Source organism: Penaeus monodon, unplaced genomic scaffold (genome assembly GCF_015228065.2).
Source record: "Penaeus monodon isolate SGIC_2016 unplaced genomic scaffold, NSTDA_Pmon_1 PmonScaffold_207, whole genome shotgun sequence".
In the NCBI taxonomy this organism is placed as follows: domain Eukaryota; kingdom Metazoa; phylum Arthropoda; class Malacostraca; order Decapoda; family Penaeidae; genus Penaeus; species Penaeus monodon.
This window is the reverse complement of record NW_023650479.1, coordinates 35052-60000: the sequence shown is the minus strand read 5'-3', so window position 1 is coordinate 60000 and position 24949 is coordinate 35052. Positions and strand designations below refer to the sequence as shown.

Here is a 24949-nt window from a genome sequence, read left to right as displayed (position 1 = left end):
ATATATATATATATATATATATATATGTATATATATATGAATATCTGTATATGTATATATATTTATATACATACACACACACACATATATATGTATATATATGCATGTGTGTGTGTGTTTGTGCATATTACCTTATCATATATGAAAAATCTTTCCCATGGTCCTCTTGCGTTATTATACATTTCATATATTACTTTCATATGAAGTAAATTAATTTCCTACTTACAATTAAGATGAAATGATCATAGTAGAAGCATTTTTCCACATCTGGAGCTGGAGTAGCTGTCTTTTGATCGGTTTAAAATATTAGACTCCCTTAGGAAACTAATAAGTCCTATATCACAATCCTCTGATACATTTTCCAGCGAGACAAGTACATACGTCTGAGAATGCTGTACATTTTCCCACTAAATGTGCGACCGCCAATGGCACTCCTCACAATGTGTTGCACTTTTAGCTGTTATCAGTAACCGATTCTCAGCCTTGTTAACAAAACTACTTGCGGTTACATATAATCATTCAGCATGTAAACTGCCTACGTTATCACCGCTTCTTCGTCGTCAGAATATTTCTCCCTGTAATGTTGACCGCAGCTTAGACAAGGGGCTCTATATTCCCGCACGCGCCACACTCATCACTGACGCGGATGCGCGCGCGGGGAAGTAAAACCGCACACGGCGGCGTTTTACTTCCCCGCAGGCGCTTTACTTCGCCAGCAGGCGCTCCTGTAGCCGTGGTGTAAGCATCTCGCATAATCTCTTTACCAGCACGACGGCTGTGTTCTGCGGGCTTTGTCTTAGGAATTGCGTGTGCACAAAATTTTTAGGTAATGTACAAGTGTGGCGTTTGGCTCGCCGCAATGCATAACCTCTTTTTCACTTTCTTTTGTTTGTATGATCTGCCAAGACGGGTAACCTGGGCCCATTCTGGCAGAATGATTGGTCCCTGTTGTTTATTTCAGAGAGTGCAGTGGTTATAGCTGGGGCTCTGAGTACGGCTGGCCGGGGGGGGAGGATTCGTTTCCTGTCGGGAAAAATGAGGAGGAAGGAGGTGCCGTCCCCGTAAAAATTCCTCCAAAGAAATTTTTCGGCTCTGATGTATTTTAGGGATGGGGGGGATCCCCCTGCCAACTTGGGGAAATCTGTCAGCAAGCCTTTCCCTCTGATCCCTATGTGGGGGAACCCAGTTTTGAGATTCTTCCCCCTTGTGAAAAAACCCTCGGCCCCAGTGTGAGGGGGAGCAAAGGTAAAATTTTGTCGGGGTTTTTTTCGCGCTGAAGCAGCGCAGCCCCTTTGGAGTCGGTTTTTAAAACAGGCCCTTCCCCCTCACAGATGCGTGGCTCAAGCTCCATGATACAACTGCCTCTGCTGTAGCGGGAGGCGTTGTCTGTTCCCCTCATGTTTTTGTGGATCCCTTTGGAACCGTGCCTGCAGTGGGGGGTCAAGGGGTCGCCGCCCACCGTGTAATTTCGCTGCCCGGCGGGTGAGGTTGCAAGGGGACCCTGGGGGTTTTGTTTTTAGGCTAGGCGTAAAATATTCGTTTTTTTTGCTTGCCAGTCTTCCGAGAATTTTAAATTTGTTTTTCCCCACGGCAGAGCTTCGACAAAGTCAGGGTGGGGGGATCCATGCCCTTGGCCATATGTCCTTGAGGAGGCGTATTAACCCCCCTGGCTGTGTGAGCAGCCAGGAGTTTTTTGCAAACAGCCGTTATCTTTTTCTAGGCGTCTGATTTTTTATGTCTTAGGCTTGGTTTCCTTTATGCCCTTTGTAAGAATTGTGCTCCCTTGATAAATTTTGTGAGGCCAAGGGGAAAAGGGTTTTGCTTCCCGGGAGGTTGAGGAGTCCCCTACCCAACCCAAGACTTACCTTGTTTCCCTTTTTTGGACAGGCTATTTGAATGGAAAGGGGATTCCCAAATTTAAAAAAGCCTTCCCCAGGTAAAGGGAATACGCACGATTTGCCCGGTTTATTGTCTCAAGCGGCTATTGTGCGCGTGCTCATTCCCCGGGTGAACCCCAAGAGGTTTTCATGTGGGGGTCCCATTTTCCCCGGGACCCGGTTCAGTCCCACCTCTCAGCATTTTTGGCCAAAGCAGGAAAGATGGGGCGTACTCCCCGGTTTTTTGGGTTTAGGGAGGGAACCGGGTAACCTCTTCAACTTGGGGTAGGGGGAAAATTTCCCCAGGATTTGTTAGAGTTGCGGGGAATGAAGTCACCTACTAGCCCAGGGGGGAAATGATGGGGACGAACCCCGTCAGACCCCAAAGGGCTGTTTTAAAAAAGGGCTTATATGCTTTTGTCCCTCAGGAAAAGTAACGTCTGAGTTATGGGTTGGGCTGCCCTTGACGTGAGCAAGTCTGTCGGGTTGTGGGTGCCCTTGTTTTGCCCTCAGTTTGGCTGGAGGCTTTTGCTACTGTTCTCGCAGAAACTGTGGCCATCTGTGGGCCTTGACGGGGGTTTTCAGGTGTGCATCCGGGCTGGGGGGCGGGGGCTTGTTTGACCCTTTGCCATAGCTTTGAGAGGGTAGTATGGGATTGGGGGGATCACACCTTTCCCAGCCACTTTTCTGCCTCATTGCGGCAGTTTCCTTTGGCATCCTAAAAGCCCTCTTAGGAAGCTGGGTTTGTCGGGGGTCTTGCCTTGGGAAAATTTTCGGCAAAATTTTACCCTGGGTTTGCCCCCCAATCTGTCTTTGAAGTACCAGGTACTTTTGATCCTAGCCCCGGGCCCGATTTTTGGGTATGGTCAGTGGGCTGCCCTCAATGGCATTTAAAAGTTGGTTTGTAGCACTTCCACATTTTCGCTTGGGGGGTTCATGTTCTCAGAAGCGGGCCAAGGCGTCGGGAACGCTGCCAGTTGGCCTTGTTTTTTCCATTTTGGATTCGGTGTGGTTTCGGGGGCCACATCCATAGGGTAGTTAAGTCCCCAAATGGCATATGACGGTTCATTGCCACCCCCAGCATATTTTCCACCAGAGTCGCAGGGGCCCAGGGTGAGGTCTAGGCCCCCTCCTCTGACATGCGTTGGCCCCGGCTTTTGAGGAGAGCGACCGGGAATTTTAAAGACGTTGGTATAGATGGCCACCGCATGGTCCCTGCAGGGGCCGGATGGGGGGGTGTGCATTAAAAGTTCCCTTAATCACTCGGTGTGTTTTTGCAGAAGACATCCCTGCTGATGTCTAAGCTAAAAGTGGGGCCCGCCTTAAATTTGTACAATTTCAGGGGCCCCCCCGGAGCTAAATTCGAGGGGAAAGAGATTAAACTCCCCCCAGGGGGTGATGGTTTTGCGGGGCAGGGAATTTGTTGCTTTGACCAGGGTGATCAGGCCCTTTTGCCATCGGCCTGGCTGCGGGGAGCGTGAACCCAGAGAAGCAAAAGGGGCCACTGTTAAATGCCCTGGAGCATAACGAGTCAAGTTTCTTGATCGCATATCGTGGAGGATGGCACTCCTTGAGGAAAACCCACAGATGTTCACTGCAGAATACTTAGGTTTTTCCATGATGTCTAAATAAAGTTCACAGAGAATGTCTTATTCGGTTTTGACAGTCGGGTTGACAACCCATTGTGAGACCCCTCACTTTTGGGGGGTGTCTTGGGTTTGTAGGTTTCCCCTGGGTCCACTGGGGGGTGGAGAGTTTTTTTGTATTTGACTTTAGTGTTTTGGCTTTTCTCTACCCAAGGCGTTTTGTGCAGGCGGGCCTTGCCGGGGCGGGTCGTTTTTTTGATTCATTTTTCGGCACTGAATCTGCTGGGTGGCTCTACCTTGAGGGGATGGCCGGGTTTGGGGTGAGGAGGGGATCTCGACCGGGTGAGGAGAGGATGGGGCGTTTTTTGGCCCCTTTCCCTCTTCCTTCCCTTTTTTGCTTTTCGACGTTTGGCAAGTCTTCATGGCGACCCCGACGCCTTCTCGCCTCTTCCCTTTGGCCGGACAAGGGTGTTGCCATGCTGTAATACAGCAGTGAGCAGGATCGACAGTCCCCTCATCGAAGGCACGTTTTGGTTCTGGGGAGGCGTGTGGTGCTGAAACCTTTCTTCCCGTGGTTCTTTGCACTTGTTTTTTCTTGGGGGGAAATCCCCTTTTTTCCGGGATCTTTGGTTTCGGCTGGGGGCGCTTCCCCCTCTTTGGAGGTGGGGGGCCTTTTTGCTTTTTTTCTTCCCCAGACAGAAGTGCCGGGGGGGCAGGAAAAAAAGTTCTTAGCAACCTTTGCCGCTTTAGGGGCGCCTTTTTTTGACAGAGAGCCAGGCTCCAGGCGTGATGCCCCTTGGCACGTTAGGAATTTGGCTGTTGTGTCCTTCTTTTCTTCTTTTTGTCCTTAATGCCACCCGGGTTTTGGGGCCTTTCTACAGACCCACATTTGGCTTGGGGTGCAGTTAGCCTGGTGGTGTCCGTACTTTGGCACTTATGTACAAAAATTTTGGGCCCCGTTTCCCGATCAAAGGGTGAGGTTGGGCCCCCTTTCATGGTCACCAGGATTTCTGGTTGAGTCTCCCCTTTGCAATCGGGAGCCCCACGACCTGTGGGTTGATGCGATCACCTCCCCCATCATACGAGACTGGAAAAAGTAGCACCCTTTGACCTCTTTTTCCCCGGGGTTCATGGGAGAGGCCCCTTTCCCCATCTTTTAGTTCTTTTTTTTCCCCGCGGAAACAAAGGGTTGGGTTACTTTGGGCATGATGATCATGCCCGATCTTTCGCAAACCCCGGATTTACAACCGGGTTTTGCCCCTCAGAGTGGTCTCCGGCCGGTCTTCGGGGCCCCTTTTTGGGTTTGGGGGCTTTGCTTTAGGGGACCGTTTTTTCGGCTGGTTCAGCTTTCTCCGACGGCAGTGGGGCGTTGAGGGGTGTCAAGGCCTTCCTGGGTTTGGTGTGGTCCCTCGTTGGAAAAATTGGTGGACAGACTATTCTTATATGGTTTTTTTGTTTTCCACCATCTTTGGGGCAGCATGATAGGTATTTGTGCTCGGGGTTTTTTTTTGCCCCGGTTTTTAGTTTTGTTTTTCCAACTTGGCAAGCTTCACCCCGCCCCCCCCCCCCGGTCCCAAGGGAAAAGGGTTTTAACCAATGTCTAACAGCAAAGGGGGATGGTGGATTACGAGCCAATTCTGTTTGCTGGCAGCACGGGCGGTGTGAGTACCCCAAAGGCAGCATGACTGCCGACCCAGCCTCCCAGGGGACCCGCCGATTTACCTGACGGGGCCCGGTAGGCCCCCGTCTTTTCCCGGGAAGGAGGACCAAAAAGGCGTGTTCTGCCGCAGGGCGTACTCGTGCACGGCATCGCTCAACCCCCAGGACTCCCGTCCCCAACTACAAGGCTGCTACGCACGGAAAAAAAGTGGGTGGTGTGAACCTCTGGGAGTAGCCGAGGGGGGCCTCCACCACAGAAATCATTGATGGGGAAATTCCTCCTCCCTCAGTAAGGAAGGGAGCCTTTCCTTTTTCCAGGAGTTCCTCTCCATTCCTCAGAGAGGACTTTTCCCCTTTTTTAAAATGAATCCCTTTTTCTCTGAAAAAACCCAAAAGGTTTTTCACCCGTGGAAAAGAGGGGGGGGCCCCGCACCTGTTCCAGTGAGTTCCTTATCTCCGAAACAGCAGCCAAGACTGTTTCATCACGTGAGGGAAAAGAAGCTAATATTTTCCCCGGGGGTTCCTAGGAGGAGGTTTTTTTTAAAAGGGAAACCCCCTTTTCTTGAAACACCCCAAAGATGTTTCACCCAGTGAGAGAGAGGGATCCTGTCTGTTCCATAAGTTTCCTTCATCCCTCTGAAACGCCACCAAGACGGTTTATCACAGTGAGGGGGAGAAGTAATTTTTTCCAGGGGATTCCCAGACGGGGGGGGTTTTAGCTGAATCCTTTTTTCTCTGAAACACTGAAGGCTGTTTTTTCCTCAAGGAGAGAAAAGGGGGCCTGAACCTGTTCCGTAAGTTCTTTTATCCCTCTGAAAAAACCAACCACAGACTTTTCATCCAGAGAGGGGGAGAAGCTAAATTTTCCAGGCAGTTTTATGGCAGGGGGTTTTAAAAGGGAAACCCTCCTTTTCTTGAAAACCAAAGGCGTTTTTACCCAGTGACGAAGAGGGGTCCTGTACCTGTTCCCGAAGTTTTTATCCTCTAAGTACCAAAACCCCGACTATTTTACCAGTGAGGGGGGGGAAAAATAACTTTTATCCAAATATTTTCCCATCACAGGACGGGAACTTCGTTTTCGTCTACGGGAGCTATTTGACAGAAACCGGCTGAAGGCCCGACAAAGAGGGGGGGTCCACCTGCCTATCCCCTATTCGAAAAAAAGAGTGGCAGTCATAGATGGTTGCAGACCCTCCCTAGCAAAAAAAATGGAACCTATGCACACCGTAAGGGAGGCCTTTTAAGGCCCCCAGCAACCCCTCCCCGCGGGAGGTAAGGTCTGCCCCCGTCCGAGACGCGCCCCAAGAGGGGTCAGTTCACCAGAAGGTTGCACAGAGTTATCCTAAGCCCAAAAAATTTGTATAGGAAAGAAGGCTAGGGGGCACGAAGCTACAGCAAGCACATAGACGTGGGAACAAACAAGGGGGCGCGTCCAACCCTCCGATAAGCGTAGAACCCAGGCCCAAAATTTCTGGGACCTGGGCGGTTATTCTTTAATCCGCCAATTTCAAAAGCCCACCCGAGAGGATGGGACTCTTTGCTTATCCCGGTTTGGGGCCACCGCTGCACCTCGTCCACCGCCTTTTTCCGGAACCTCCCCCTTTCTCTCTGAATGTCCAAGTAAGGGGCCGATTCACCGCAGAGAGAGAGGAGAGGAAGGGGCCTTTCTTCTTCAGTTGCTCGATGTCCTTTAGTTCAAACTTGCTTGCTTGAGATTTGCAAGTTTGGCTTCGCCCCGGGGTTTCACTTAGACCGGCCTGTGTCACTTTTATGGCTTTCATTTGTTGTCTGACCCGGTGCTTACCTGGCGGTGGGTTGCCCGAGGGTCCGTAGCCGTGGTGAACATCTCGCATAATCTCTTTGCAACACGACGGCTGTGTTCTGTGGGGTTTGTCTTAGGAATTGCGTGTGCACGCAATTCTCCAAGTAATTAAGTTCAAGCACGAGGGTAGTCTTTAGTCTTCTGTGTTCAGCCGTCAGAGTAGCAAGACCTTTCTCTTGCCTTGCTCCTCTTAAGGCTATTGTTTATTTCTCGGTATAGTGCCACTATTCATGTGCCCATTCTTTCGCAAGTGATTTTCTTTTCTTGTGTATTTTGTTACTATGCGGCGTCACCACTGATTACATTTTCAATGTATAAATATTATACCAAACATTAGAAACATTGATCTACTCACACCGACATTCATGCGACATTCATGAATGTTAATCGGACTGTCGCCCGATTAACATTCATGCCTCATTCATACTTCACCGAAACCTTTATCGTCTTTCTTCCCATTTCCTTCCTTCCTTATTCTCTCCCTTTACACTCATATATATATATATATATATATATATATATATATATATATATATATATATATATAAATATATAATATATATATAATATATATGATATCATATATATATATATATATATCATATATATATATATATTATATATATATATATATATCTATATATATATATATATATATGTTATCTTGTGTGTGTAGTCTGTGTTTCCGTGTGTGTTTCTGTTGTTTGTGTGTATGTTGTAATGGTGTGTGTGTGTGTGTGTTGTATGTCTGTGTTTTTGCGTGTGTGTTTGCGTGTCTGTTTGTTTGTTTGTGTCTGTTTGTTTGTTTGTGTGTTGGTGGTGTGTGTGTGTGTGTGTGTGTGTGTGTGTGTGGTGTGTGTGTGTGGTGTGTGTTGTTTAGGTATATATATATTATATATATATATATATTATATATATATATATATATGATAGATAGATATAGATAGATATATATATAACATATATGCTGCCATGTATTTTCTTACATCCTTAGACTGCTCGTTTATGCCGGCCACACTTGGCCTGATCGCCTGACTCCTTGACTTCTCCTCACTTGCCCTTCCTTTGCCCTGCTCTCTCTCCTCCTCTCCCTCTTGTCTCTTCCTCCCCCATTCCTCTTTAGATTTGAATTATATCACGTATCTTTATATCGTAAATATTATTTACAATATAATAATTTTCGATGTCATTATCACCCTAATTAGCATATTCTGTATCATTATCCTTATCATTATCATTTTTCATAATCATTAATTTAATGATTTTATAATTATTATTGGTAGTACTATCATTATCATTTTTTTTTATCATTATTTTTTTGCAGTCATCATCATTAGTTTAACACGTGGAAAAGGGGGAGGAAAAGGTAAATATACTCTACATATTTATTCGTTCTTTTCCACACGATCTTTACAAAGTTGGATGAAATCACTCTGACTCGTCGCTGTCGTCCTCTTGTGACGATTCGTCGCTCTCTTCTTGTGACGACTCGGCCCTGTCGTCTTCTTGTGACGACTCGTCTCTGTCGGCTAGCCCCTTAGACTTTCCCCTCCTGTCTGCCTTCTCCCCTGCCCCTTTCCTCTTGCCTGCGGCTTGCACAGGTTCGTCGTTTTCTGGTGCTTTCCTAGCCTTGCCTCTGCTGCCAGCTGCTTGCTGAGGCTTGTCTCTTCCGCCCGCCGCTCCCCTAGCCCCGTCCGTGGCAGCTGCTGGCGGAGTCTCGTCGCTGTCAGCTGCTCCCCAGGTCCTGCTCCTCCTGCCTGAGGCCGAGGATTGAAGTTTTTGCTTTTTTCGTTCTTGTTCTCTGAACTGCCTCTGAAAAGTCAGGAAAGAAAGAATTACTTGTATCTACTTCTCATGCTTTCCATCACCGTTCCTTTATATAAAGGAGTCAAAGTCCTTGACTCCTTTTCCCTCCTCTCACTCAAAGGCTGGCCCCTGCCGTGAGGCACTGAGGCTACATGGAATCCTCTTACTTGCAGGGAAACCAAACAAGATCCTTCTCTATGTGTCTTGTAGCTATACATACATGTATGTATAGCAATTCCACCTCTTACATGTACACATTCTTTGACAAACAGAAACGCAGAAACATCTACACAAACATGAAAACGAAAACAGCCACAATAAGTAAGGAAACGAAATCGTAACGTTTCGAAATCGTCCATAGTTCCTGATGAGGATCTCTGGACGAGTTCGAAACGTTACGATTTAGTTTAATTTCTTATTGTAGTTGTTTTCTTTTTCACATTATTTCACATTTTCTACGTCCATATTTCCTTCTCTGATACACGTGTGCAAAGGGATGTGTCTGGACGCATGACACACTTACAATCATTCGCTTTAACACGCTGTCTTCCTCTTCGAGTTGCGAGTCCATTTCTCTTTCCTCTTCTTGATCTCTGAGCTGCTTCTGGAAACATCAATTCTTGGGTTATTTTTCCTATCTTTTTTGGCATTATCAGACTTAACATAAGTATCTATTTGGTTGCTCCCACCATCAACACCAATCACCGCGTGTGTGCGAAGGACCAGTTTCGCCTCTACCTTGAGGGCCTCGATCCTCTTGTCTCGTCGCCTGAGCTCGCTCTCAAGCTCGCCCTTCTCTTCGTCTGCCTCTTCCTCTTTCCTCTTTTCCCTTCTTTTGAGACTTTTCACTCTTTCATTGTGCTCTGTCTGGAAACGAAAGACTTTATGAGTACTGCGTCTCGAAAGACATGTATTTGTTAACCATATGCATTATCTCTTCCTTTCAGCGTGCGCCACACATCAACGGTTTCTTGGTTTCCACAGGGAGAACTTACCTCTGCTCGTGTGAGCTCGCTCTCCTTCTCTCGGATCTGCCTCGTCAGTGCTAGATTCTTGCGCCCTTCTTCTTCCAGACGAGACTGCAGGGAAGGTAAGGCTAACTGTCATCTTTCATCTCTGTCCCCCTCTTTATCCTCTCTCTCTCTATCTGTCATTCTGTTCATCTATGTATTTATTTCTCCACCTGTAAATGCATATATGCGTCTATCACCCCCCCCCCCTCATTTTCTCTGTTTATCTACCCCCTCTGTCTCTATCTCGCTTTCTATTCACCTCTTTATAGACACGTCTTTCTTTCCTTTTCTATATCCCCCCCCTCTCTCTCGCTCTCTCTGTCTCACTCTCTTTTTATCTGTCACCTTCTCTCTGTATCTTTCTCTTCCTTCCTCCCTCACTTACTCTATTTATTTATCTGTTCTTTTCTGTCTTGTTCTCTCTCGAGTGTTTTCCCATGTTTATTCACTTCGACTTGTCTGTCCATTTACAATACACGAACCTACATTCGCACTGCATATGTCTATATAGTGCCAACTTAATAGACATATACATACATGCATCTTTTAACATATTATCCATGTGCATATTAATAAGTATAACTGCAAGTCTGTATTTCATCACACAGTTGACAACTAACTTGTAAAATTGCATTGTATTCTGAAGATTTGCGATTTGCTCTTTGAGGCCTTCCTTCTCGGCTTCATGGTCCCTCGCCTCACTCTCACACCTTCGCTGATGCAATTGCACTTGCTTCACCTGGTCTGAAGCGGTCAACTTGGTTAGGATGATGCGAACAGAATCCAGGACTTGATTTGCATCTGCTTTGTCATTCTTTTCTTTCCCTCTCTGTGTCTCTTACACGTACCTGCATTTTTTTGATTTCCTTTTCCTTTTCCTGAAGGCCCCTTCTTAAACTCTCCCTTTCCTTTTGCAGGGGGGTTTTTTTACCTTTTCCACCCTTCGAGTCATCATCTTCAACTCTTTTTCCTCAAATTTTTGTCCGGGAAGAAAAAAACATCTCGGGGGGAAAGTGACCGTCTACATTTTTTTAATTAGCTCCCCCCCTTCCGTTTCTCTTTGATTTCCCTAATTCACGTTCCTCCTCTTTTTTTCTCTCCTCTCCCTCCTTTCTTTTCCTTTCTCCCTCTCTGTTTTCCCCTACCTTACCTGCTTAATTTGATTTTTTTTTTCCTTTTCCTCGGTCCTTCTTGAGCTTCCCTTTTTCCTTTGCAGGTTTGGCTGCCTCCGCCTCCTTGAGTCAACTTCTTTTCATTCCTCTCCCCCAAAATTTTTCCCCTGGAAGGAAAAACAGTCCGGGAAGTCTCTTCCTTTTCTACTTAGTCCCCCTCCCTGTTCTCTCGGCTTCCGTATGGGGTCACCTTTCTGTGTGTTGTGTGTGCAGGGGTAGGGGTCTCTTTCGGGGACTCAAAACTGACCCACTTTCAGTTCCCCACACCCTGGATGGCAACCCGGGCCTTTCCCCTTGCACACACAGGGTGAAATGGACGCCTGTCACACTAGGAGTAACCATTGAAATAGATGGAAAAAAAACACTACTATTTTTCTTTTTTTCACTCCCCTTTTTTCCTCCCTTCTTTTTTTTTTCTTTTTTTCCCTTTTCCCTTTTCTCTCCTCTCTTCACCCTTTTCTCTGTCTCTTGCAGAAACCTGCAGTAATTTGATTTTTTTTTTTCCTTTTTCCCTAAGGCCCTTCTGACTTTTCTTTTCCCCCTAGCGGTTTGGCTGCCTCTCCCCTCCTTCATCGTGTTTTCTTCATCTCCTCCGTCACCTTTTCAGGATGTCCTCAAGAGAAAAGCAAAAGGAATTCGTTAGAAATTCTTTGCGCTGCAAAAAAAAGGGGAACCTATAAAGGGGCAACTGGGGCACAAAGCATGGCCTTTACCTAACGCCAGCAGGGTTTCCCTTTCAACCTTATGACACTAAGTTAGGGAGTTTGGCCTGGGGAGGAAAAAGGGGTTTTATTAAGCGTCGTGTTCTGGGAAATGGGGGAATGAGGGTGAAAATGGAAGTGAAAGTGAGGTGGGAATTAGGGAAAGGAGGAAGAGACAGAGGAAGAACGAAGAAGGGGAAGAAAGAATAATGGAAAAAAAAAAAAAAAGGGGAATACAGTAAACGGAAAAGAAAGGGGACAAAAGAGCAAAGTAAGGAGGATAGGTAAGGATAAAGATAAAAATAAACATAAAGGAAGAGTAAAGGGGGGGGAAAATTGAATAAAGGAGGAAGGCAGAAGGAGAGAAGAGATAGGTGGGGAAAACGGGCGAAGGAAAAAAGAAAAAAAGCGAAGGGGAAAGAGCGAGAAAAGGAAAAAAAAAGGAGGACAAAAGGAGAAAAGAATTCAGAAAGGGAAAAGAGAAAGAAATGAAAAAGAAAAAAAAAAGAGAGGAAAGAAAAGGGGAATTGAAAAAAGGACAGAAAAATGAGATCGGGGATTGGGGGAAGAGAATAGAAAGAAAAACGAGGAAAATTTTTTTAAAAAAAAAGGGGGAAAAAAGAGATAAAGAAGAAGGGAAAGCGGAGAGAGAGGAAAGGGGAAAGAGGGAAAAGAAAAAGAGACAGGAAACAAAAAAGGAAGAAAAAAAAAGTAAAAGGGGGGAAAATGGGAAAAGGAAAGAAAAAAAAAAGAGAAGAGGGGGTGAATTTTAATGAGGAAGGGGAACAGGGAGAAGAGAGGAGAGAAGGGGAAAAGAAACGAAGAGAGTGAAAAAAGGGGGAAGGGGAAAAAGGGAAAGGGAGAGGTTTTGGAGAAGGGGGAAAAAAGAGAAGGGAAATGGAGGTTAAAAAAAAAAAAAAAAAAAAAAAAAAAAAAAAAAAAAAATAAAATGATAAAAAAAAGGGGGAAAAAGGTAAAGGAAAACAAAAAAAGAGAAAAAAAAAAAAGAGGGGGGGGAGGGGAAGAACGAAAGAAAGAAAAAAAGGGAAAAGAAGGAGAGAAAAAAATATGAAATAAGAAAAGAAAAGAAAGAAAACAAGTAAAAAAATTAGAAATGCTGTGAAAAAGGAAAAAGGAAAAAGGGAAAAACTAATCGGTAAAAAAGATTAGGAAAAAAATAAGCGAAAAAAAAATCAGGAAAAAATTTTAAAGAAGGAAAAGAAAAAAAACCCAAAAAAAGAAACACCAAAAAAAACAGGGGGTGCGAAACAAAAAAGAAAGAATAGCGGCCCAAAAAAGAAAAGAAAGAAGAATTTTAATAAAAAAAAATGCAAAAAGGAAAAAAAAAAATAATGAATTTTTTAAAAAATAAGAAAAACAAAGTGAAGAAAAAAAAACAAGGGGAGAAAAAGAAAAATGAATAAGTAAAGGAAAAAAAAGAAAGGGGAAAGGAAGAAAGGGGAGAAGCTTCTTGAAAAAAGGGGATGAAGACAAGAACGAAAAAAAAAAATAAAATTAAAAAAAGGGAGAAAAAAAAGAAAAAAACAACAAAAAACAAAAAAAAAAAAAAAAAGTTTGGAGGAAGGAAGGAAGAAAAAAAAATTTTTTAAGGATAAATTTAGATTAAATTTTAAAGGAAAAAAAATTTTTGGGAATTTTTTTTTTTCCCCCCCTTTTTTTTTTCCCCCTTTTTAAATTTTTTTTTCCCCCCCCCCCCCCCCCCCCTTTTTTTTTTTTTTTTTTTTTTTTTTAAAATTTTTTTTTTTTTTTTTTTTTATTTTTCCCCCCCCTTTTTTTTTTCCCCCCCCCCCCCCCCCCCCCCCCCTTTTTTTTTTTTTTTTTTTTTTTTCCCCCCCCTTTTTTTTTTTCCCTTTGTTATTTTTGAAAAATTAAAAAACTAAATGTTGGGGTGCGAAAATTAATAAAAAAAAAAATGAAAAAAAAATTTAAGTAATATGTTTTTACGAATGCACAATGAAAATCATTTAAAACGAAATGAAGGGACATGACATAAATAAACTACTTTTACTAATGTCAATATAATTTTTTTTTTATGGTAAAAATTTACAATAATAATAATGCCCTTTTTACCAAAATAATGACAGTCACATGTAAACAAAGATTGCCCAGCAACAATGGTGAGAATAAAGTAAGAATAAGAATAAGTTAAAGAACAAGAAAAAACAATAAGAAGTGGAATGTTTGCAAGAAATGGAAGACTGAATGCTTCTTGGAAACGAGTGAGTGAAATGATCAGAGAATCTGCTACAGAAAATAAAAAAAACATCTAAACAGAAAGGGAGAACAGCAGGAATTTTAAGCAAACTGGAACACACCCCAAAAAAACAAACAAAAAACAAAAAAGATTAGCTGAGGAGAAGGAAGTGCACAGAAAGCAAAAGAAACGTGTTTTTATAAGGAATGCGAAGATTAGCCATTAGAATTGAATTGATAAATAAATAATATGTGATGCTATATCCTCTCTCTTCTCTCTCTCTTCTCTCTCTCCCCTCCTTTTCTCTTCTCTCTCTTCTCTCTCTCTCTCTCTCTCTCTCTCCTCCACCTCTCTCTCTCTCCCCCCCCTCTCTCTCACTCTCCCCCCCTCTCTCTCTCCTTCTCCCCCCTCTCTCTCCCTTCCTCCACCCCTCCCTCTCTCTCTCTCTCTCTCTTTCTTTCTTCTCCCCCCTTTTTTCTCTGCCTACCCCCCTTCTCCACTCCCTCACCCTCTCTCTTTTCCCTCCCCTCTCTCTCTCTCTCTCTCCCCTCTCTCCTCTCTCTTCTCTCCCCTCTCTCCTCTCTCCTCTCTCTCTCCCTCTCCCTCTCCTCTCTCTCTCTCTCTCTCTCATTCTCTCTCTCTCTCCTCTTTATCTCTCTCTCTCTCTCTCATCTCCTCTCTCTCTCCCATCTCACTCTCCTCCCCATCTCACCCTCTCGCCCACTCTCTCTCTCCCACTCTCTCTCTCTCTCTCTCTCTCTTCTCTCTCGCTCATCCCCTCTCTCTCCCCCTTTTCCCTCTCCTCTCTCCCCTCCCTTCTCCCCTCTTCCTCCCTCCCCTCTCCCTCTCTCTCTCTCTCCCTTCTCCCATCTCTCTCTCTTCTTTCCCTTCCCCTCTCTTCCTCTTACTCTCTCCCTCTCCTCTCTCCTCTCCTACCTCTCTCCTCTCTCTCTCCCCTCTCTCTCTCCTCTCTCCTCTCTCTCTCCTCTCTCTCTCTCTCTCTCTCTTTTCATTTCTTTTTCTCTCTCTCCCCTCCCTCTCCCTCCCTCCCTCCCTCCCTCCTTCCATCTCTTTCTCTCTCTCTCTCTCGCTCTCTCTCTTTCTCTCTCTTTAAATTTTCCTACTCCTCCTCTTGCTTCTTCCTGCTCTCTCATTTTCCTCCTCTCCTTACCTCTGCTTCCCTATACAGGTAGGGAAGGAAAAGGGAGAGAGGAAGGGATAGATAGATGATAGCGAGAGAGAAAAAGAGGAATAGGAGAGAAACCTGAAGGAAGGAACAGGACATAAATGGGAAGTGAGAGTGAGAGATGAAAAATATTAGAGAAATAGAAAGGGGGAATAGGAGAGAGAGTGCCGTAGAAATAAAGGAAGAAAGAGGCTAGAAAGAGGAAGGGAGGAAGAGGAGAGAGAAAGAGGATGGAAGGAAAAGAAGAGAGACAGGAAGGAAAAGGAGAGAGGGATGATGAGTGGAAAAGGAGGAGAGAAGAAAGGAGGGAGAGAGAGAGAGAGAGGAGAGAGAGAGAGAGAGAGAGAGAGAGAGAGAAGAGAGAGGAGAGAGAGAGAGAGTTATAACTTTGTTGTTATAACTATCATAAACTAAAATACAAAATAATACTGATTAAAATGATAATAACAGTATAGATAATAATGACAGTAATAAAAGAAACGTCGATCCCGTCGCCTTACTAGTCCAGTCTCTGGCGTTGGGGTCGCCGCCCCCCGCCACGAGGACGTCCAATACAGCCTTATGACCCCCAGAGGCAGCCTCGTGCAGGGGAGTCCTATGGTCTGAGGGAGGAAGAAGCTTGTATTAAGCGTCGTGTTGATGGGTGAGGGGGAGGAGGGTGGTGGAAAGAGGGAAAGAAGGAAAGAGTGAAGGAGGAGAGAAGACAGAGGAAAAGCAAATAGAGGAAAGAGAAAAACGAGAAAAAGGAGACAGAGGAAAGAGCGAAGAGAGGAGAGAGAGTGGGTTGTGTGGCATGGTTGGTTTAGCACTGGCCTCCGGTTTCATACCCGGAGTGACCTAGGTTCGTGTCCTTGTCTGGGAGGGTTGTTATTTATCGATATCAATGCGGCATTGCATTATTCCATCTTTCAGTATAGATAATAATGACAGTAATAAAAGAAACGTGGATCCCGTCGCCTTACCTCTCCTGTCTCTGGCGTTGGGGTCGCCCCCTCCCGCCACGAGGACGTCCACCACTGCCTTATGACCCCCAGAGTCAGCCAAGTGCAGGGGAGTTGAGTCTGAGGGAGGAAGAAGCTTGTATTAAGTGTTGTGTTAATGGATGATGAGAAGGAGGGTGGAAATGGAGGTGAAGGTGAGGACGTGAATTCGGCTAATGGGCACGAAAGGAAAACAAAGATAAAGGAAGAGGGAATATAAAAAAAGGAAGAGAAAATATAAAAGAAGAGTGAAGAATAAAAAGAAAGGAAGAGAAAGGATAAAAGAATAGGGAAGAATAAAAAGAAAAGAAGGGATAAAGAGAGAATATCACTGAGGAGGAAAAGGAGAAAGAGAAAAAAGCAAAAGGAGGAAAGAAGACAGGGAAAGACTGTAGGGGTGAAAAGGAGACAGGAAAGAGCAAAGGAGGAAAGAGAGAAGGGAAAAAAGATCGAAAAAAGGGAAAGAGTGAAAGGGGAAAGGGCGAATGGGAGGAAAAAGAAACAGGGGAAAGAGGAAAAGGGAGGAAGAGGAGACAGGGGAAAGAGTGAAGGGAGGAACGATCGAAAGGAGAAAGGAGCGAAGGGAGGAGAAAGAGGCAAATTAATGAGAGAAGGGAGGCAAAGGAGACAGAGGAAAGACCATAAGGAGGAAAGGGTAAAGGGGAGGAAAGAGAGCAAAGGAAAGGGGAAGAAGATAGAGGAAAGAGCAAAGAAAAGAAAGAGCAAAGGGGGGAAAGAGCGAAGGGATGAAAGAGCAAAAAGAGGAAAAAAAGGAAGGGGGGAAAGAAGGTAGGGGAAAGAGCAAAGGGAGAAAGGAGTAAAAGGAGGAAAGAGTGAAGGGAGGGGAAAAAGAGGAAAGAGGGAATGGAGGAAAGGAGACAGAGGAAAGAGAAAAGGGGAAAAAAAGAGCGAAAGAAGGAAAAGGGTAAAGAGAGCAAAGAGCGAAAAGGGGAAAGATGAAGAGAGGAAAGGTGCGAAGGGAAGAAAGAGCAAAGAGAGAGAAAAGAAAAGAGAAAAGAGCTAAGGGAGGAGAAAACAAAGGAAAAAGTGAAGGGAAGAGCGAAGGGAGGAAAAGGAGACAAAGGAAAGAACGAAAGGAGGAAAGAGTGAAATAAGGGAAAGGAGACAGAGGATAGACCAAAGGAGGAAAGAGTGAAGGGAGGAAAAAGGAGACAGAGGAAAAGACAAAGGGAGGGGGGAAACAGAGGAAAGAGAGAAGGACGAAAAGAGGGGAAAGGAGAAAGAATGAAGGGAGGAGAGGGGCGATGGGAGGAAACAGTGAAAGGAGGAAAGAGCAAAAGGAAAAAGAGCAAAGGGATAAAAGGAGACAGAGGAAAGAGCCTATGCTGGAAAGAGAAAAAGGGAGGAAAGATCAAAAAGAGGAAGAGGAAAGTGAGGAAAATGAGACAGAGCAAAGAGCGAATGAGGAAAAGCAAACAGAGGAAAAGTGAAAGGAGGAAAGAGAAAAAGGGAGGAAGGGCGAAGAGAGGAAAAAGACAGAGGAAAAGTAAAGAAAGGAAAGGAAAGAGTGAAGGGAGGAAAAGAGCGAAAGCAGAGGGAAAAAAAAAGACAGAGGAGAAAGAACAAGGAGATAAGTCAAGGGAGGAAAGAGTGAAGGGAGGAAAGAGCAAAAGGAGGAAAGGGCGACGGAAGGAAAAAGAGACAAAGGAAATGGCGAAGGGAGAAAAAAGAGACAGAGGAAAGAGCGAAAGGAGGAAATAATTCAAATTCAAACACTTCATTTCATTAATTACAATGGGTATTCTATTTACATATATGATGTTTACATCATGTAATAAGATGTTATATAACTAGATATTATACAATGTTTGTTTAACAAGATTAGACGGAACATTAATATCACAAAAGACTGAAATATCGTGCTTGGCTTGATGTTTGAACGCCTGATGTCATTGATATTTCAGTAGATGTTCTTTCACTTTTGTTTTAAATGTCTTTTAGTTGGAGATATTTCTAATATTTTCTGGTAGTTGGTTCCAGATCACCAGTCCTCGGATTTGCATATTTCTTGCCCCGGTTTCTGTGTTCGATCCTCTGATATATAGGGAGTTATTTTGCTTTGTATGGACACCTGTTATGTTACCTGTTGTTTGTATAGGTAATAGCCAGTTTGGGTAATTTCCTTGTATGATTTTATGGATTAGAATACATGTGTCATATGTGTATTTCTGTGGTACTTTTAGCCATTTTAGTTTGCTTATATGTGGCGTGATGTGGTCATATTTATTTACATTTCCTAGTGCTACTCTTGCCGTGAAGTTCTGTAGTTTTTGGGTCCTTTGTATTTGTGTTTTATTTGTGGAGCCCTAGATGTTTAGACAGTAATTAATGATACTAAGTGCTAGTGTTTGTGTAACAGCAATTCTTGTTTCTGTGGGTATTTCATTTTTGATGTGAATTAAGTATACCAGAGTGCCCATTACTTTTCTGTAGATGTGATCAATGTGTGTTTCAATTGTCATGTATCTATCTGCGTGTACCCCTAGATTTTTATTATTGTGTTGTGTTTTATGTAGCAACCTTAGAAGTCTATAACTGTGTTTGTGGGTATTTGTGCTATGTTCTGACGGCTGCTCATAAAAATACATCGTTTTTTTTGTGGATTTAGTTTCAGGCCATTCATATCGAAGTATTTTTTGCTTCTGTTAGGGTCTGTTTGGTTTTTCCTATCAATTCATTTAGGTTGTTAACAGAGGCATTGTGAAGAAATTGACAGTCATCGGCGTACTGAATACGTACTGCAATTGATGATACATCATTAATGAATATAATGAATAAGATTGGGCCTAGGATGTAGCCTTGTGGATCACCGAACAAAATTGGTTGCTTTGATGTTACTTTTTCATGGATTTTGACTGATTGTTTTCTCGCGGACAAATAACTTTTGAACCAAGAATTATCAATTTCGTGGTTTGTTAGTTATTTTACAAGTAATTCTTGGCTGACACTGTCAAAGGCCTTCGATAAACCACATAGAGTGAGCAAACTGATCTGATTGTTGTTTATGAATTTCATTTGCGACTTTCAATGATGTTATTTCGGTTGATAGTTTACTCTTAAATCCGTGTTGCGTTTTAGATATAAGGTTATTCGCTTCCAAAAATGATGTTATTTTCTCGAGAACTTTCGTTATTATTGGTAGTATAGTGATGGGTTGATAATTATTAATTTTATCTCTGTCACCGGATTTGAAAATAGGTGTTATGATACCATGTTTCCAGAGTGAAGGATAAATACCGGTGACTATGGATGTATTGATAATGACTGTCAAATAGTATGCAATTGCTGGTAAACTATCGTTTATGAAACGATGTGCAATGCCATCCGCTCCCACGAATTCTTCTTTCTTAAGTGTTTTATTGTCAGAATAATTGTTTCTATTCCTACTGAATGCGGTCTGAAAAAGTTTGTTGTTGGCCTTGTTTCATTAATGTTGTATTGATATGTAGGGGCAATTGTTTGTTCATAAGTGCGTCCACCGACCTAGTTATTAAAGTATTCTTCTTAATGTATTTACTAGTTTCCGTGTTTCGGCAGAATCGTTTCTACATTCATTGAATTTAGTTTTAAAGTAATTTGTTTTTGCACAAAGGAGGAGTGTTTTCGCATTTCTCTTTTTATGTTTGTATTCAGCCTGAAGGGTTATGTCATATATGTTTATTTTGAGAGCTTTATGAGTATTATTTCTATCATTTATGACCCTCTTAATGTTGTCACTTATCCAAGGGGCGGGAGGACGTCTAACTCTTTTTATTTTAAAAGGTGCGGAGGCATCGATACCGTTCTTTATCACATGTGTTAGAATATTTACTTTTCTGTCAACGTCATCTGTTGTTAAGATCTCTGAGAGTGACAATTCATTGGCAATAATATGTTGGCAGAGTAACTAAGGACTGTAATGTGTTAAGTCGAGAGAGGTTTTAGTGACTGGTTTTCGCTTTGGTTTTTCTACATTTATGGTCAAGGTTAAAAGCTCATGATTTGCAATGTGGCATGAGACAGCGTTTGTGGGAAGTATAATATCGGGTCTTTTTGTTATTATAACATCTAATATGGATGAGGTGTTTTCTGTAATCCTTGTAGGCTTCTTTATAAGTTGTTCTAGTTTTTATTAATTATCCATTGTAGCTTTGCATTTGGTTTATTTAGATAGTCGTTTATGTCACCTAAGATAAAAAGAGGTTTTCTCTTTAGTGACATTTCTCTGGAAATATTTTCAAGATAATCAAAAGATTCGATGGTGGCATGAAGGTGTCTGTAGATTGTGCCGACGAGGAAGGAAGGATACATACTGCTTTGTACGGTTACCCAGATGTCCTCTACAGCTGTATGATTTACAATTGTAGGGGACATCTTATTTGATTTAAGGGTATCGCTTACATATATGCAGACTCCACCTCCACGTCCTGCATCACATCTATAAACATGAAAGTTTGGGATGCTGATGGAATTGCTTGATATTTCTTGGTGAAGCCAAGTTTCACTAATACACAAAATATCAATATTTCTCTCCTTAATTAACAGTTTGATTTAGTCGAAATGACCGAGGAGGGACTGTGCATTGATGTGTTCTATTCTGATGGTGTTTAGTGGTTTGCCAGCCGGATTTGCAACGTCAAACATTCTGCTCGCCATTGTACTTGTTTCTATTTCGGAACACCTTTACATTAGTGGGAAAGACGTTGGACTCTTGGAAAAGATCTGGATTTATATCTTTGCCCCTTATAGTAACTGTGAAGCTGGAGCAATAATTTTGTGACATTTTATCTTTAAAAGCTTTCACATTGGAAATATGGTTGAACTTATTTTCCAGCAAGTCTTCAATATCTTCCTCGTGTGTGTCAGGATGGTAACTTGTAATATATAAGTACACTACCTTAGGACGGTCGGCGCCTTGCAAGGGTTTTGGTGAGTGGCGTTCGTCCCTTGTTTTTCTTCTTTCTTTTCGAGAGTTGACAGGAATGCAACCTTCCTTATCTTGGTGAGGCTGCGGGTGCTCGTTTATTTGTTGCCGTGTTTCCACTCGATCCGCGTAGTTGTTGATGACGAGTTGTGGCGCTTGTGGAGTAGGAAGGGTAGTGGGGGGCAGGTACTTCAGGCACGTGGTGGTGTGTCGCATCTTCCCATTGGCAGTTTGGTGGAAGATGTTTTTGCTTGTTTTTCCTTTTACTGTTTCTACCGTAGCTTCTTCTAGGTGTTACTTGTGTTGAAGCTTAGTTCCTCATCCCGGTTGCGGATGTCTCAGCGTTGTTATTGGGCAAACACTTGCGTCAACAAGGTCGTGAGTGGGCTGGGTCAGATAGTCAGTGAGTGGGTAGAGAGGGACAGGGTAGAGGGGATGGAGTGTTGGGGGAGGGTGATGGTGGTGTTCATGGATACTGCCGTGGAAGGTGTAGGAGTGTGATTCTGTGTGTGTTCATTTTGTGGCGTAGTGATAGAGGACATTCTGACAAGGGGAGGGTATGCGAAAGGGAAGGATTGGTAGGCAGATTGATCTAGTGCAGGGGTTGGGAGGTCGGAAGTTGCGTGATGGGATGGGGTAGAGAATGTGACTATGCTTCCTTTCCGGATTCCAGCGGCAGAGAAGGCATCGCACCTTGGCTAATTAAACTGTTTATTGCAGATTGCTGTTCGGAGAACATTCCGATCAGCAAATTAATTTCATTTTCAATAAGATCTTGATTGATGAAGGAGGGTTCATGTTGTGTTTGTGTGTCTTGGTGTTTTGATTTTTGAAAGATTTTCACAAAAGGTGCAGAAATACCTGTTTTCTTTGGAGGCGGAGACCAATCAGTGGTGGGACTGTTTGTCGTTGTTGTAGCAAACACTATGTTGTCCTTTTTTAAGCACTGATCGATCATGGTATGCACTATGGAGTTTGTCATCCTTTTAATGTCTTTGGTTAAATTTCTTGTCCTTCTACAGTCTGATATATATAGAATGATATTGTAGGCGTTCTCGATCTCATCCGGGTTGTCCAGTTTCCTGATCTGATCACATAAAACCATCCGAGCCCATGCTTTTTTGTGGTAATAAAGCATAGAATTGTTTTCAGCACTATGGTTATGCTGCCTACCTCATAGACGGTTTTTCTGTTTACACTGTATTCACTGTTTCTATATATATGCATTATTTCTGGCTGTTGTTGATTGCCCGGGTTACTGAGTCGCCCTTTGCCCTGGGCGGGGGGGAGGGGCAGTCTTGACCCTGGCTGCCGTGGGGGTGCCCATCTTCATGGGCGGGTGAGCTGCTTTAACCCGCGCTGCCAAGGGGACGGTATCCTAAGGCGGAGGTCCCATTACCCTGGGAAGGGGGCACAAAACCCTGGGCCAAGGGTCCCCTTTCACTCTGGGGAATAGTGCTCGGGCTAGCTGCCCGAGGAAGCACCGGGGTCGCTCCCTGGCTGGCCCCCCGTGACCCGGGGAGAGTAGTCTCTCTCTCTCTCTCTCTCTCTCTCTGTTTCTCTTTCTCCACCTTTTTCTCTCTCCATCTCTAGCCCTCTCTCTCTCTATCTATCTATCTCTCCATCTCTCTCTCTCTCTCTCTCTCTCTCTCTCTGTCTCTCTCTGTCTCTCTGTAAGCGCCATTTCACACGCTTAGATTATTTGTGTTGATTTGAGGTGACTGATACCACTGCGGTGTACTCGCTTCACAATTTATTGGAATGCGGTCAAACCTGTAATCAATATATAACAATCATAATCACTGTCACAATTAGATTTACGTCAACTTTCAATATTTCTAACCAGTGCTTATACTATTACAACCGGAGAGTCTATATGTTACACTGTTTACCAAGTACTCTTCTATATTATAATACATAAATTGTACAATGATACATGTGCAAATGATATCTACATTTATACATTAATGTGTTTGATACGTACGCATAGCGGGAACAGTCAAGGCCTTTAATAAGTCTCCAGATCAGTCCTTATGTACGTGTTGTCAGGCCTGTGTTAACTCTCGAACTGCCCTACACACCACTGGTGGCCCCCTTCGTGAGGCTCACCCACTCCATACATCTGCTAACACAAGGATCAAGGCGTCCCTTGTCGCGGCCTATGTGTAAACCATTATCCCGAGTTGGTCTGGGCATCTTGGAGAGGATGATATGTGTTCGCACTGTCACACCGCTGATGCCAGCGGCTACACTCCCCCCATTGATTGGACACGGAGTGCCACAAGCAACACAAAACTGTTACACGGCGCTCCATAATAGTATAGTCCTAGTCCTGGCATTAATCGCCGCCATCATTTTTTTTTTTTTTTTTTTTTTATACATCACTTCCGAAATGGGTTGGAGAAAAAATACATATATTCCTTTTTTCATCACAGATACATAGCACAGCTTGAATCCTATATTTTCTAATATCCCTTCCTTTTTTTCATAAGTTCATCAGTAACAATAGGGGCAAAACCTATTATCATATTTCCCAAGAATTAACAATTAGTTATAATGTGATCCTCATCTATATTGCTGCCGGACAAGGGAAAAACTCCACGTCCCCAGTCGCAGGGAGAGAATACAACCCCCTGTATACACAAAGTGGATTCCTCCCCAGAACATTGGGCAGCCGAGATAAAAAACCTCTCCAGGACTCAGCAATACAGTGTGTGTTATGGTGCTGTAGGCTCTACTGTATATATACCAGGATCAGAATACTGGAAATCATTCAGGCAGAGATGACAACCACAACAACAACAGCAACAAGAAAAACATTATGCCTTACACTTGGTAACAATCGTTTCTGCACTGCAAATTTGTTTGCAGTGAATTGGCTGAACAATCATCTGAAGATCTTCGTCGAAGGGTTCATCTATAGGTTTTCTCTACTACTTTCATTAAGATGCCGACGCAACATGGCCCCATTCACTAAGCACCTTCACGTACCAGTCGAACACTCATCAAATAGAGATCACTATGCACTTGAATGTCAAATATTAAGACAGGATCCTCTGCTATCGATGGACGTCAGTCAAGGAGACCAGGAACTTCAGGCAGTGGGGTGGACATCAGCAAGTCAGGACACAACTTTCCATAACGTCGTCTGATCGCACAGTGAAATCATCAGAGAACAGTCAGTCTGGTAATCTGGCAGGAACTCTGCATCACATCATGTTATCAGGATCTGCAACAGCAAGGATACGGCAGAGAAACGGAACAGAGAATATTTCACGAGCATGGGCAAAGAAACATGCATCAACCAAGATATCCCTGGAGTGCTCATATATAAGCAGAAACTTATGATCATTAATCAGACCCATCAAGCATAGTGGAACAAATCCATATTAACTTGAAGTCTTAATCCAAGATCCTTTATGCTCAGCTAAACATAGCATGTATACCTCTATAATGTACAATGTGCTTACTTGCTAATCACTACCGCTCTATTTCCCTTTTGCCGTTGTTTCAATATACTACTCAACAGTATTGGTCCTCTCATTACTCCTTGTGCACATTGCAAAATGCTTTCTGGGCCTCCACGGCCCATTTCCGTACCCTGTGCTTATAACCTCAAATTTTGAGGAGTCATCCCTTTTCCCATCATATGAGTGTCCACTGCAATTGCCTCACCTCGTTTGATGCGTGGTTACGTACAGGGTGTTTATTTATTTATTTATTTTTATTTTTATTTTTTTTTCTTTTTTTTTTTCACTCAAGGACCCTCTATTTTTCTCAGTACACGAGGATCCGTTATTTTCCTCACCACATGAAGACACATTATTTTACTCGCCATATGAGGACCCGTTATTTTCCTCACCACATGAGGACCCGTTATTTTCCTCAGCACAAGAGGACCCGTTATTTTCCTCAGCACATGAGGACCCGTTATCTTCCTCAGCACATGAGGACCCGTTATTTTCCTCAGCACAAGAGGACCCGTTATTTTCCTCACCACATGAGGAC

General features: G+C 43.6%; 1 protein-coding gene and 1 long non-coding RNA gene across 2 annotated transcripts; both read right to left on the bottom strand.

Moving 5' to 3' along the window:
• Positions 1-8347: 8347 nt before the first annotated feature.
• On the bottom strand, positions 8348-11277 carry LOC119569999 (vicilin-like seed storage protein At2g18540). Its single transcript, XM_037917927.1, has 6 exons — positions 11187-11277; positions 10384-10403; positions 9746-9829; positions 9489-9617; positions 9274-9354; positions 8348-8756 (listed from the first exon to the last, which is right to left on the bottom strand). Exons 1-6 carry the CDS (start codon positions 11275-11277, stop codon positions 8373-8375), a joined length of 789 nt encoding a protein of 262 aa, XP_037773855.1. The 3' UTR covers positions 8348-8372.
• Positions 11278-11672: 395 nt separating this feature from the next.
• On the bottom strand, positions 11673-16324 carry LOC119570001. Its single transcript, XR_005228345.1, has 3 exons — positions 16000-16324; positions 15538-15639; positions 11673-11704 (listed from the first exon to the last, which is right to left on the bottom strand). It is a non-coding gene; the product is annotated as an uncharacterized LOC119570001 (long non-coding RNA).
• Positions 16325-24949: the final 8625 nt, after the last annotated feature.